Consider the following 14,226-nt stretch of genomic DNA (forward strand, 5'->3'; position numbering starts at 1 on the left):
TTATACAAGGCATTGGTGAGACCCCATTTGGAATACTGTGTGCAGTTCTGGTCTCCCATGTTTAAGAAGGATGAATTCAAACTGGAACAGGTACAAAGAAGGGCCACTAGGATGATCTGAGGAATGGAAAACCTGTCGTATGAAAGGAGACTCAAGGAGCTTGGCTTGTTTACTTTAACCAAAAGAAGGCTGAGAGGAGACATGATTGCACTTTTTAAATATATTAGAGGGATAAATATCAGGGAGGGAGAGGAATTATTTAAGTTTAATACCAATGTGGACACAAGAACAAATGGATATAAGCTGGCTAGTAGGAAGTTTAGACTTGAGATTAGACGAAGGTTTCTAACCATTAGAGGAGTGAGGGTATGTCTACACTACCCTCCTAGTTCCAACTAGGAGGGTAATGTAGGCATACCGCACTTGCAAATGAAGCCTGGGATTTGAATTTCCCGGGCTTCATTTGCATAAGCGTGGCTCCTCCATTTTTAAATCCCCGCTCGTTCGAACCCTGTGCTGCGCGGCTACACGCGGCACGAACTAGGTAGTTCGAACTAGGCTTCCTAGTTCGAACTACCGTTACTCCTCGTGGAAGTTCGAACTAGGAAGCCTAGTTCAAACTACCTAGTTCGTGCCGCGTGTAGTCGTGCGGCACAGGGTTCGAACGAGCGGGGATTTAAAAATGGCAGAGCCCCTCTTATGCAAATGAAGCCCGGGAAATTCAAATCCCGGGCTTCATTTGCAAGTGCGGTATGCCTACATTACCCTCCTAGTTCGAACTAGCGGGGTAGTGTAGACATACCCTGAGGTTCTGGAACGGCCTTCCAAGGGAAGTAGTGGGGGCAAAAGATCTATCTGGTTTCAAGATTAAACTAGATGGGTTTATGAAGGGGATGGGTTTGATGAGATAACATGATCTTGGTAACTAATTGACCATTCATTATCAGTGGGAAATAGGTCAATGGAGGGATGATAGGAGTTACTATAGAGAACTTTCTGGGTGTCTGGCTGATGAGTCTTGCCCACATGCTCAGGGTTTAGCTGATCGCCATATTTGGGGTCGGGAAGGAATTTTCCTCCAGGGTAGACTGGCAGAGGCCCTGGAGGTTTTTCGCCTTCCTCTGTAGCATGGGGTACAGATCACAGCTGGAGGATTCTCTGCATCTTGGGGTCTTCAAAGTATTTGAAGGCTTCAATATCTGAGATATAGGTGAGAGGATTATTCTAGGAGGGGTGGGTGAGATTTTGTGGCCTGCACTGTGCAGGGGGTCAGACTAGATGATCATAATGGTCCCTTCTGACCTTAAAGTCTATGAGTCTATGAATGCTTTCCAGAACAGTGCTGGGCCACAATTTAGGAAAGCATCCCCACTGAAGAAAATACTAAAGCACATGCTTAAGTGCTGTCCTCAAAAGGGACAGATTTGAGAATATGCTTAAGTGTTTTCCTGAACCCAGCCTCCAGCCAGTTTTTAAATCAAGGAAACATAATTATCTGTCGTTCTCTAGTGAAACTGCTAAATGGAATACATTTATTAATGGATCACAGGTTAGCATTAAATATTGATAATTAATTATGTCAATTTAATGTTTTCAGTAAAATCATGTAAATACAGTATATGGAGGATCTGAACCTCAATATAAAGTTAGGAGTGTTGTGAGCTTTTTTTAATATTATTCATTGTATTATCAAAAGAGTAACTAAATGGAAAATCTAATATTTTGCATTGGCTAATCATCTTTATTTCTCTATATTAAAAAAAGTTTTTCCGGAGGGACGACAGAGTGATGTCATCATATCACTCTGAGTCCCATCTGCCTCCTCCCTCTCTCCTAGCTTGAGCCCAACCCTCGTTGCTCTCTCTTGCCACTTAGAATTGCTATTTCAAACCAAGCCCCTACTCCCCTTCAGCAACTCCAACCCCACAGGGCTTTCAATGCCAAGAAACATGGCACAGTAGCTAGCAGACCCCACACTGCAGCTGTGACAGGCAGGGGGGAGGTTACGGTGCATGGGACAGAAGCCCGGGGACAAGTGCTAGTAGCGGAGGTCCCAGCTGGGCTTATGTGCCAGCAGTGGCTCTTGGGGGCTTCCCCGCCACCAGGCTTTTTGGGAGCCAAAGTGCAGTGCTTAACCACCTAGAGTCCGGCTGCTTCAGTGGAGACTCACCCATTCCCCAGCAGCTGCATTTACCAAGGCTGCCAGAGAACCCCCGAGCTGGCTGGGGGAGCTTCCACAAAAATCTATCTGTCCCTTCCCTGCCGCTCCCAGCAGGCAGGCAGCCTTGGGCTCTGCGGGCAGGGCTGGGGCAGTGAGCAGTGCAGGTAGGACCACATGGGAGAGAGGTCAGTACAGCAGCCCCCATGCTGTTGCTTTCCTCACCTCGGTAGGCTGCAGTGACCCAGAGTGCTGCATGAACATGGCACCACCTGCGCCTTGCTGCACCCCATAAAGGGTGGACAGTTACCCCATGAACTTCCTGGCTGCCGGGGTTGAAGCTGGGCCTGGAGCATGCCGCGGCCGGGAGGGGAGGGTTAGGATTAGCAGGGGAGAGAAAGGGCCCAGGCTGAGGGATGGAGGGAGGAGGAAGAAAGGACCCTGGCTCACAGGGGTGGGGAGTGAAGTAGGGAGGGAGAAGGGACCCTAACGGGTGAGGCTGGGGGGAGGAGGAAGGAGGCGGCACTGGGCTGGCACAGCAGACAGAATAGAAGAGGGTCCCGGGCTGGCGCGGTGAGGGAGGGAGAAGGAGCCTGGGGAGGAGGAAGAAAGGGTCAGGGCTGGTGGGGCAGGGAGAGGAGGAAAAAGGGGGGCTTGGGCTGGTTCAGTGCAGGGGAGAAGGGGCCCAGTCTGATGTGGCAGGGGAAGCAGGGAGAAGGGAGCCTGGACCGGTATGGCAGGGGAGAGAGAAGGGACCCAGGCTGGTGGGGGCAGGGAGAAGGGGCCTGGGCTGGTAGGGGGGGAGAAGAGGCCTGGGTTGGCACAGTTGGGGAGGGAGAAGGGGTCCAGACTGGTGGGGGAAGGGGAGGGAGAAGGGATCCGGGCTAGAGGTGGGGAAGGGAGAAGGGACCCGGGCTGGTGCGACCACAGATCAGCTCTCACTGGTGGCTGGAGGGGAGAGCCAGAGTTGCCTACTCCCCACAAGAGGGAGGTTGGCGAGTGCAGGAAGCTGGGGGCACAGTCCCCTTGTTAGCACAAAATGCAGTCATTACTTAACAGTGGATGAAAATTGAAAAAATCCAAAATATATTTTTGTGTGCACAAGGGTGTATAATATACTATTTATACACCTTTGTTGTGTCTGACATCATGAAAAAAGCTCTTCAACTAAAACGGTGGTGCTACTGAATAGTAACCAACAAAATTTAACATCAAGGAATCTACAGTTTAGAAGACTCAGTCCCAATTAACTCTACACTAGCGATAGTTCCTAGTTCTTTGTGATAACCCCCCCTCAAAAAAAAATTCTCCACAAAAATTGGAGATTTTCTGTGATGACAATACAATGCTGAACTTCTAGTTTGCATACTAGTGTGTCCCACTGCAGGGGCTAGCCACCCAAACATTACTGCTCAGGGCTGACAGTACCAATTTAGTTAATATGATGAGACAAATAACAGAGGCTTGGATAAACATGGTTCTACTGTGTATGGTTTTTTTTTTTTTTTTTTTTACAAAATATAAAGACTAAAAGATTTTCTGCAAAAACACAAATTCCATATTTTTCCATAGAAACAGATTTCCAGGATCCCTGGTGATAAAACACTTGCCTTGGATTCTGCTGTAGGCTTGAGATTGCCTATAGGGGACCAAATGAGATTACATTTTCCTCAATAATTAAACCATTTCTAAATTTAAAAAATTATTTTATATCCTATCAAGGATAAAACATTAATATTTTCATTAAACTGTGTATTTTGAGAAAATGCAAATTTGCCTGACTCCATAATCCAGTCTAAGATTGAAATGGGGTTTGAATGACTGATATGATATCACTAGCACAACGTAAGTTGTTGAGGGTATGACCTGGAGTGGGATGTGATGATAGGTCTTAGATTCAAGACATCCAAAATCATGACAGAAAGGAAAGTTTGATGTTAATTCTGTACTGGTCTTAAAGGGTATATCTACACAGCAAAGTTATTTCAAAATAATAGCCCTTTTTTTAAATATCAGAGGGGTAGCCGTGTTAGTCTGAATCTGCAAAAGCGACGAGGAGTCCTGTGGCACCTTATAGACTAACTGAAGTGTAGGAGCATAAGCTTTCGTGGGCAAAGACCCACTTCGTCAGATGCATGTGCATCTGACGAAGTGGGTCTTTGCCCACGAAAGCTTATGCTCCTACACTTCAGTTAGTCTATAAGGTGCCACAGGACTCCTCGTCGCTTTTCCTTTTTTAAAATAACTTTCCCAGCATCTACACAGCCAAACCAAATGGCGGAGCACTTATTTCGAATTTGGTAAACCTCATTCTACAAGGAATAACGCCAAATTCGAAATAGCTATTTTGAAATAAGTGCTGTGTAGACACTTATTTCGAAATAGGGGCCTCCAGCCTTCCCAGAGTGCCCTGGTGGCCACTCCAGCCTCAACCAAGAACACTCCTCTCCCTCCCCCACTCTCTGGAGCCCTTGAAGGGGTAGACTCTGGCCACTGTGCCTGTACCAGCTCCAAGCCTGCCAGCTCAGAGCCAGCAGTCACTGCCCCGACCCAGTGGCCCCAAAACATGAGCCAGCAAGCCACTGGCAGCCAGACCTCCAGCCAGCTCTCAGGAGCCTGCCAGGGCCTGGAGATCGTGGACCTTATTCAGGTTTGGGGGGGATGCCCCCAATGTCCATGATCTCTGCACTAGATGGAGGAATGCGGCCGTCTATGGCAGGATAGCTGCCAGCCTGGCCACCAAAGGCCACATGCGAACCCAGGAGCAGGTTAGCATGAAAGTTAAGTTGGTCTGGCGAGACCCCCACCCCTGAGCTCTGAACTTCCCCTCCCTCTTCTTCCCCTTGTTTCCCCCTTCCAGCTCCCTCCTCTCAGGTTTCCCCCTCCCCTCTCCCACCTCCTTTCCCCAGTCTCCCTAGAGTTTCATTTCCGTCCCCCCCCCCCCCAGTTTTGATAAATAAAGACAGTTTGTGTTTAAGAAAAAATGTGTATTTTATTTTACATCAGGAAGCGTGTGTGTGTGGGGGGGGGAAGTGTCAAAGGATGTGAGGGAGGAATGAGGCACAAGCCCCCAGTGGAACAGACCAGGGAGACTGTTAGTGGTCCTCAGGGTGGAAGCTCTCCTGCAGGGCCTCCTGGATACTGACAGCCCCCTGATGGACCTCCTGGATGGCAGCCTGCAGAAAGTGCAGCTAGGGCTCGCAACAATGCGTCCAAGAGAAACACCAGAGTGCCTGGGGGCAGCTCCGGCTCCATGTTGCAAAGTGCTGTGGTGCCCCGAGTGAGGTCAAGCAGATCATGCAGAGACAAAATGCTTTGCTGTCCCTCATCGAGGTAGGCAAGCAAGTAGGGAAACCTGAGAAGTGGCTTTCCAAGGAGGTCCCTTTAAACACAGGCCTCAGATAGCCTCAGGCAGCAGCCACACAAAGACACTCCTGACCTGATGCTCTGCCAGACCTGGTTCCGGCCGGCCTTAAATGCGATTCAGCATCTACTCACTGTGGACACGCTATTTTGAAATGGCAAAATGCTATTTCGAAATGCATTGTGTGTGTAGACGTGTTATTTCAAAATAAGCTATTTCAAAATAGCTTATTTCAAAATAAGGCTGTAGTGTAGACATACCCAAACTGATTTAGAGATTGAAGAACAATTCCTGCATAGCAGATTTTGATTTTTTTGTTTTGTTTGTTTTTTTCAAAAGAACCTTTGCAAGTCACTTCTAAAAAACTAAAGAAACCATTACCAAAATTTTTATAAATTAATAAATGCTCTACAGTACCTTTGTAATCATAAATGTACACAATTATTGGCTGGTTTTGACCAAAGGCACAAAATGACACCATGTTTTCATGTGGATGAAAGGCGACATCTCGAACTGGAAACGTGAAAGAGAGGTCAGAATACATGGCTACTTGGTCACCTGCAAAGGGAAAAATGGTGTTCTTAATTTGTATTCTCATGAAAATCTGACATAATGCTGCAAATTAATATAATATCCACTCATCTCTCTATATTATATTTATATTAACAAAATTTTAGAGGATAGGATTTCATCCTTTGTATATTAAACTAGTTTATAACTTGGAAAGAATTATCTACTTAATTAAAAATTAAATGGCACATAAACATAATACTGTATGTGTGCTTGTATCTTTCTTGGACAATACTTGTCGTCTTCGTCATCGGCTTCAGTTATACTGACCAATGGAAATGGAAGCTGAGGACACCACTAGTTTCTAAACTTTTGGCCTTGATCCTGGACTCTATGAAACAATTTATGTCTAAAATTAAACAACTGCATAAGTCCTTTTAGGGTCAGTGCTTCTATTTACACATTCTCTTCCTACATTCTGCCTATTTTTGAGGGTTAATGAAAATGCCTTCAAAAATCTTCTGAATAGACCTGAAAGCCTAATGCAAGGTTTTAAATATTCAAAGTTTTAAATACCTAGGTTGTGATTTGATATAAAAGAACAAAACAGAAAGTCAACAACACCAAAATTCTGTTACTAATCATTAAATTTAATTTCTTCTCTGCTAAACCCAGTATTAAGCTTAATATATATAAGCTTATAAGTTTATATATAAATAAGTATATAAGCTTAATTTAGAAAAAAAATCTCTAGCTCTTACTTAATTGTGTGTTTTTTGAACTTTGTCCACAAAGATTCTTTTGTATTTTAGTGGTTATGAGGGAATTATCTAGTTTTGGGAACAATTCACTAGGAAGCCTAGTACTCCAACATCCACATGGCTCTGTATATCAATCATTCCCTTATTAGAGGTCTTCAATCAGTCAATTGTGCATATAAGATAAATAGCTCAATAGCCTGATCAAAAGCCCACAGATGTGAACAGAAAGACACTCAATGACTTCATTGGGCTTTGGATCAGAATCTTAATTTGCATACATAAATGCTTTGGTATTATATATGGAAAGGACAACAGAACAAAACACCAAACTATAAATCTTTAATTACTATTATAATTCTGAGATCCTACATGTGACTGGGATTTATTCCTATAAACAATAATTGTTAACTCAGAGCACATAACTAATAACATTGATATAGAAGGCAGACCTTACATTTTTACATGTAAGGACACCAACCTGAATTGTATTTTGCACCAAAATTATTAAAGGGAAAAAAAAGGGGGTTTTGTTTGTTGGTTTGTTTTTTTAATAAGACTCTTCCAGAGAGCTTGACAACCTAGCCTAATACTGTAAAATAAGTGATTGGTTACCTGTTTCTGGATTCCAAACATATGCTATACCATCTTCACTTCCAGAAAAAAGAAATGTCCCACATGGTGTTAAGGTACTGTGAATCTTCTCTCTATAGTTTGTGGCTCCTATGTATTTCTTTGTAGCCAAGCTAAAAGTAAAGAATAGTCTGAGTATGGCAGTTACTTTCATAATAGACAAAAATCTCCCGTAACTCATCTATGAATTTTCCACTGAATAAATAACATTAGCTCAATATCTCATATCCAAAGTAGGCATCAATGCACTCACACTTATTCATTGCATGTTCTATGTTCTCCCTCAAACTGTTCACTTTCCTGACTTCCATAATGGCATTTTTAACTCCAACAGTACAGAGAAACACTTAAACCGGTACCTTTGAAAATGGCAAAGGAATACCCAGATCTGGACAGGGGTACAAAAGCTGTTTTTGCATTTCCCTAATTCTGGGCAGATTGTTTGCTGGGCCAAGTAGAAAACATGTGGACTACCTTTCCCACTTTTGCCAACAAAATAAGTTGTACCCATGTAAATTGCCAAAATGAGCGGCCCCAATAGTAGACTGTGCAGATAATGAAAATATGATCGTGCAGTTCAATGAGCTTGGCTCCTCCTTCCCTCAGTGAGGCTTACATATGCCCAGGAGCTTTGCTGGATTCCTTGGAATTGGCTCCTTTTTGACTGGGGAACTGGTGGGAAGGTGGTTATACTCTTAAACCCCAACTACATATGACATCAAAATTATATATATTATATACATATGTAAATATGTATATATATTACAAAAAAATTGTACATGTTGAACCTCCGCAATCTGGATTTCCCTAGTCCAGCAACACCCTGGTCCAACATTGTCGGTAACCATGTGGGAGCACTCATGGGAACAAACTGGCAGGCTGAACCCAGGACTGTTGCCAGACTAAGGGGCTAGGGAAAAGCAGAGCCCCCGGCTGCACTGACCTTCCCAGGACCAGCAAATTCCTTGGTTCAGCACTGATCAGGGAGGCTTAGCCTGTATCAGCATGGCATCTGGGATCCAGTCATGGACCAACATCCCACTGTACTAAGGTCTATACAAAGAACCAATAGATAGTCCCTCCACACCAGAGATTACAATCGAAGGCCATGCCTATACTACAAACTTTGGGTGACAAGTTTTATTGGCTGAGAGCCACCAAAGTTTGTATATCATTTGGGCACATGCATACATGGTTGCTTGCATCGGCTGCACATACTCAGCAGGAATGCCTGTGTTGATACAAAGTGTGCAGATGATACTAAACTGCTTAAGATAGGTAAGACCAAAGCAGACTATGAAGAGCTTCAAAAGGATCTCACAAAGCTAGATGACTGGGCAACAAAATAGCAAATGAATTTGAATGTTGATAAATGTAAAGTAATGCACATTGGAAAAAATAATCCCAACTATACATACAAAATGATGGGGACTAAATTAGCTATTACCACTGAAGAAAGAAATGTTGGAGTCATTGTGGATAGGTTCTCTGAAAATAAATACTCAATATGCAGTCAAAAAAGCAAACAGACTGTTAGGAATCATTAAAATAGGGATAGAGAATAAGACAGAGAGTTTCTTATTGCCTCTGTATAAATCCTGGGTACACCCACATCTGGAATACTGTGTACAGACGTGGTGGCCTCATCTGAAAAAAAAGGTATCTTCCCATTGGAAAAAGTTCAGAAAAGGGCAACAAAATTATTAGGCATTTGGAATGGCTGCCATATGAAGAGAGATGAAAAAGAGTGAGACTTTTCATCTTAGAAAAGAGGAGACTAAGGGGAGATATGATAAAGGTCTATAAAACCATAAACTAAAATGATCCTCAATGGGGCTGTTACAATGACTCCGCACACAGATTTTGTGGGCAGTTAAGTGCAAAGCAGCCATACTGCCCCCAGGGTCTGATTTTTGGCCTCCCCATCAAAACCATTCCAAGGGTCCACTCCTTTCCAGCAACAGAAAAAGTGCTGTAAAAAAGCCAAGTCTTTTGGTAGCCCCAACTATTACAATACAAGAAATTTAAGCAGAATGATATGAGGATAGAGCTACATTATAAATCAATGTACATTGTGAAAAAAAATGTCCCTAGACCTCAGATATTATGCTGTCAATGCTTGGAAGGTATCATCTGAAGAAGTGGGCTGTGCCCACAAAAGCTCATGAAATCTACGTTTTGTTAGTCTATAAAGTGCTACCAGACCACTTATTGTTTTTTAAGTTTATCCTGTACAGCAGTGTTTCTTAAGCGTTTTAAGACTAAGAAACAGCAAACAATTTTTTTTATGAGGAACACCAAGGATTTTTTGTTGAAAAAAAAAAAAAAAGATTGGGGGGAAAAGTAATTGAGCAAAAGAGGGAAAAGAAGAGTCAGGGGAAAAGTTATTGAGCAAAAAAAATAATAAAAAGGTCGCCTGCCCCTTTAAGGCCAGCCATTTTGAACTCTGTTGTTCTCTGCGGCACACCTCCGACTGCCTCGCGGCACACCGGTGTGCCACGGAACACAGTTTAAGAAACATTGCTATACAGACTAACTCGGCTACCCACTGAAGCGTCTGAGAGTCTGTGTTTGTATAGGAAAGAGGGAAAATTGACATAGATTTTATACTTTACCACTATATTCTCCACCCATGCATCTCATGTACTTAGTGCTTACTTCAGTATAAGTCACTCAGGGTTGTGAAAAAGGCACCCTTGAGTGATGTATGTTACACTGACCTAAGCACTGGTATGGATAGCACTATGTCATCATGAGAAGCTCTCTCCTGTTAGCACAGACCACCTACACTAGCAGTACTATAGAAACATAACCATAAGGGTACAACTGCGCTGCTTTAGTGATTCTAGTGTAGACTAACCCTAAGGCCTGAGTCTATACTAGATACTTACATTAGTATAGCTACATCTCAGGATGTGAAAAATCCCACTATAGACAATGTTAGGTTGATAGAAGAATTCTTCTGTCAACCTACCTGCCATTTCTTGGGAAGATGGCTTGCCTATGCCAATTAGAGAATGCTTCCTATCAGAGGTCTCAGACAGGTAGCTGTATTAGTCTGTATCTGCAAAAACACCAAGGAGTCCTATGGCACCTTAGAAACTAACAGATTTATTGGAGCATAAGATTGGCACTGCTGTAGTGCTTTAAAGTGTAGACATAACATTTCCAAAAGTGTCTTAAGTAAATCAGGCTCCTAAATCCCACTGAAAGTCAATGAACCAAGCCAAGTGTCCAGTTTTTTTAAAAGGACTTGGTAGACCTGAAATAAAATCCCTGCTCTGTTGCAGACTTCCTAAATGAGGTTGAACTTCCTGAATTATACTGAAAAAATTACAATGGCTAGTGCCTAAATTTGTAAATTGGACTTAGGCACTTTTGGAAATTCTAACTTATATAACATATCCAATGTCACAAAGGAAGCCTATGGCAGAGCAGGGATTTATATTGAAGTCTCCCAAATTCCAGTCCAGCTCTGTAACTATTGGACCATCCTTCCTCTTTTTAAGTATGTATTTTATAATTTTAAAACATTTTATTGCCATGATAAGTTAACCTGAAACCCAGAAATCTATGCACTGTACAAAAACCTGCTTACATTCGGAGATCCATTATCCTCAAAGCGCTGTCTTTGGCATGGATTAATAAACGTCTTCCATTTGGATGTACCTCTAAATGATTTATTGGAGTCCCTTTAATATCATTTTCTTTTATTTCCTACAATGAAAAAGTTTATTTTAACGCAAGATTACTTTTACAGGAAACAAAGATGATCACTCTGATATTAACTCATCCAACGGGTGGGCAGGCAGGGGGAGGAGCAAATAAAGATTAAATGTCGTTTAAAAAAACAACAACAATCTATTTTAAAAAGCAAACACTGATTCCTAGACAAGATACCATATCCCAAATGAAGAAGTTACTCACCAATGCAGTAACTAACATTCTTTGAGATGAGTGTCCCTGTGGGTGTTCCACTGTAGGTGTCGATTCACCCTGAAAGAGGATTTTAGAGCAGTATTCTTGTGGTCTGTGCAAGCACAGTGCCTGGCTCGCACATCTTCAGTGTCCTGACCTCACACATGCGTGGCCCCTTTCCTTCTCAGTTCCTTCTTTGCAACAGAGACCACACTAAAACTCCGAAGTATGAGGAGGGTGGATAGTGGAGCACCCAGAGAGACATTCATCTCAAAGAACATCAGTTACTACACAGGTGAGTAACTTCCTCCTTTACTTCTTTAAGAGATGTCCCCATGGGTGACTGCAAAGCTGTATGTATTAAGCAGCTAGAGACTTTGGATCCGGTAGACAAGCTGTGAATAGGACAGCTTTAGCCATGATGATGTCAGAGAATGGACCATGAGTGAGTGCAAAGTGTTTATCTCATATTGGAGCTCTGCAAATGTTCGTAATCAGGACTTTGTGTAGGAATGCTATCGATGTGGATACAGCTCTCATGGAGTGTGCTTGGACAGAGGTAGGAGCATTGGCCTTGATGTTGTGATAACATAACTGGATGCAGTCTGATATCCACTGTGAAAGCCTCTACAAGGAAATGGATTTACCTTTGTCACAGTCTGCTATTGATATGAATAATTTGGGAGAGGATCTGAAGAGTTTTGCCCCATGGAGGAAAAAGGATAGTATTCTGTGCATGTCCAGTGTGTACACTGTGGATTCAAATGAGCTGGTGTGTGATTTTGAAAGGAAAGTCGGAAGGGTGGATGGTTATTATGGGAAGCTGAACTAATTTTTGGTAAGAATTTGGGATGAGTGCGGAGGGAAACCTTGTCCTTACAGGACATTATGCATGGTGGTTCTGCTATGAGTTCTACGATTTCTCCCACTCATCTTGCAGGTGTGACAGATACTAAGAACGCTGTTCTCATCAACAGATGCAAGAAGGAACGTGTTGCCATTGGTTCAAATAGTTGGTGTGTTAGAGCACAGAGGATGAGGTGAAGGTCCCAAGGTTCAGTTCATGGTGTAATGTCAGGGCTTGGAAACTCTTAAGAAATTTCTTTGTCACTGGGTGTGCAAATATAGAGGCAGTGTCAATTTTCAGATGGAAAGTTGCAATGTCTGTGAGATGTACTTTTACAGAACTAAAGAGACCAAGTGCTTAAGGTGTAAAAGATAACTGCGGATTGTTGGGAGGGATGCAGCGGCTGGTGGAATGTGTCTGTTGGAGCACCAATGATGAGAATCTTTTCCATTTCTGCAAATAGGTTTTTTGAGTGGTTTGAGCTCTGCTATGGAGTAACACTACTTGGACAGGTTGTGAACATTTTAGCTCCTGAGCAGAGGACCACTGAGGTTCCAGGTTGAGATGTAGAATTTAAGGGCTGGGGTGCTGTGCCTGCGTTCCCTGTTGTGATAGAAGATTGTGGTTTGGTGGAAGGGTGATTGGTGGAAAGATGGACATTCTGGTGAGGAAGGGGTACCAAGACAGTCTGGCCATGAGGGGGCTCTGAATATAACCACAGCTCTGTTCCTCCGTATTTTTTGCAACAATTTGTGGAGGAGAGGTTTTGGAGGGAAAGTGTATGGGAGACAGAAATCACATTGGCTAATAGTGCATCTCCCAGGGATCATATGCCTATACTTGCTCTGGAGCAGAAGTCTGTGCATCTTTTGTTGATAATGACAAAAAGGTGGATTCTGGGGAGATCTCATAGGTCAAAGATTAGTTTGAATGTTGTCAAAGAATGTTGTCATTTATCTCCCATTCATGCTCTGGGAGAAGTGTTGTGCCGAATGCGTCCATATAGTATTGAAAACTCCTGAAAGGCAAAAAGCAGATATTGTTATGCTGTGCTGGAGGAACCAGTTCCAGAGTGTCATGGACTCTGTGCAGAGGGTGTGGCACCACTTTGTCTGTTGATAGAAAACATGCAGGTTACATTGTTCGTGTAGACTCTAATACACTTGTTGTCGATGAGAGGAAGAAATTGGCTGCAGAACTGCTCAGAGCTCAAGTACGTTTATATGTAGTGCTCTTTCTGTGGTGGACCATAGACCCTGGGTGGCATAGTTCCCCAGATGTGCTTCCCACCAGTAAGGGAGGCAGCTGTGGTGATAGTCACAGATGGATCTTGTCAAGTGAATGGGACCCTTGAGCAAAGGTTGCGAGCAAGTGTCCACCATGCAAGCAAGTGTTTGACTAACAGGCCATGGAAAGGAACTTGGTGAGAGAATGTATGCTCAGCCTGTAAACTGTGCTCAGCCATCCCTGTAAGCATCGCATAGATAGGCACGCATTTGGGACAATTGCATTGCAAGCGGCGATGTGTCCCAGTAATTGGAGGCAATCATGGGCTATAACCAAGGGACTGTGCTGCAGTTTATTTGCCAGTGCTTTGATGTTTTCAAAACAGTTAAGTGGCAAAGTGGCATTCATGGTTGTTATGTCAAGTTAAGTTCCTATGAATTGTATATTTTGTATTGGAGTGAGTGCTGATTTTAGTTTGTTTATTTGTAGACCGGGGAGAAGAAATATCAGATGGTTACAGAGGTGCTCCATTGGGAGTCCTGCATGGAATGTGCCTTCAGGAGGCAGTCGCCTTGGGAATGTCATTAATAAAATCATTGAATTCTGAATAGTTCTTGTAGTCATATTTATCAAAGACAGCTACATAACTGGCCACTCTAAATTGGAGGGTAGAAGAAACAAACTTTTCAGCCAAAGACGTCTAGCTTTTTACTGCTGCGGACTGAAGTGGTAGAGTGAAAATGTTGCTGCTTGTTCCTTTGGTGAGTAGCTTCCACAACCAGGGATTTTGGAGCACGATGTGTGAAGAAAA

At 43.1% G+C, this 14,226-nt stretch overlaps 1 protein-coding gene across 6 annotated transcripts in view; it reads right to left on the minus strand.

Moving 5' to 3' along the window:
• AHI1 (Abelson helper integration site 1) overlaps positions 1 to 14,226 on the minus strand; it is a 181,962-nt gene that overhangs the window by 112,133 nt on the left and 55,603 nt on the right. For all 6 annotated transcript variants that reach the window (XM_075924228.2, XM_075924227.2, XM_075924231.2 and 3 more), the window contains exons 15-17: positions 11,022 to 11,140; positions 7,406 to 7,536; positions 5,940 to 6,080 (exon numbers count right to left, since the gene is read on the minus strand). In XM_075924228.2, the coding sequence (XP_075780343.2) occupies positions 5,940 to 6,080; positions 7,406 to 7,536; positions 11,022 to 11,140 (391 nt within the window). The remainder of the gene's footprint in view (positions 1 to 5,939; positions 6,081 to 7,405; positions 7,537 to 11,021; positions 11,141 to 14,226) is intronic.

The sequence above is a fragment of the Pelodiscus sinensis genome, chromosome 3 (genome assembly GCF_052426305.1).
Source record: "Pelodiscus sinensis isolate ZL-2025 chromosome 3, ASM5242630v1, whole genome shotgun sequence".
Taxonomy (NCBI): Eukaryota; Metazoa; Chordata; order Testudines; family Trionychidae; genus Pelodiscus; species Pelodiscus sinensis.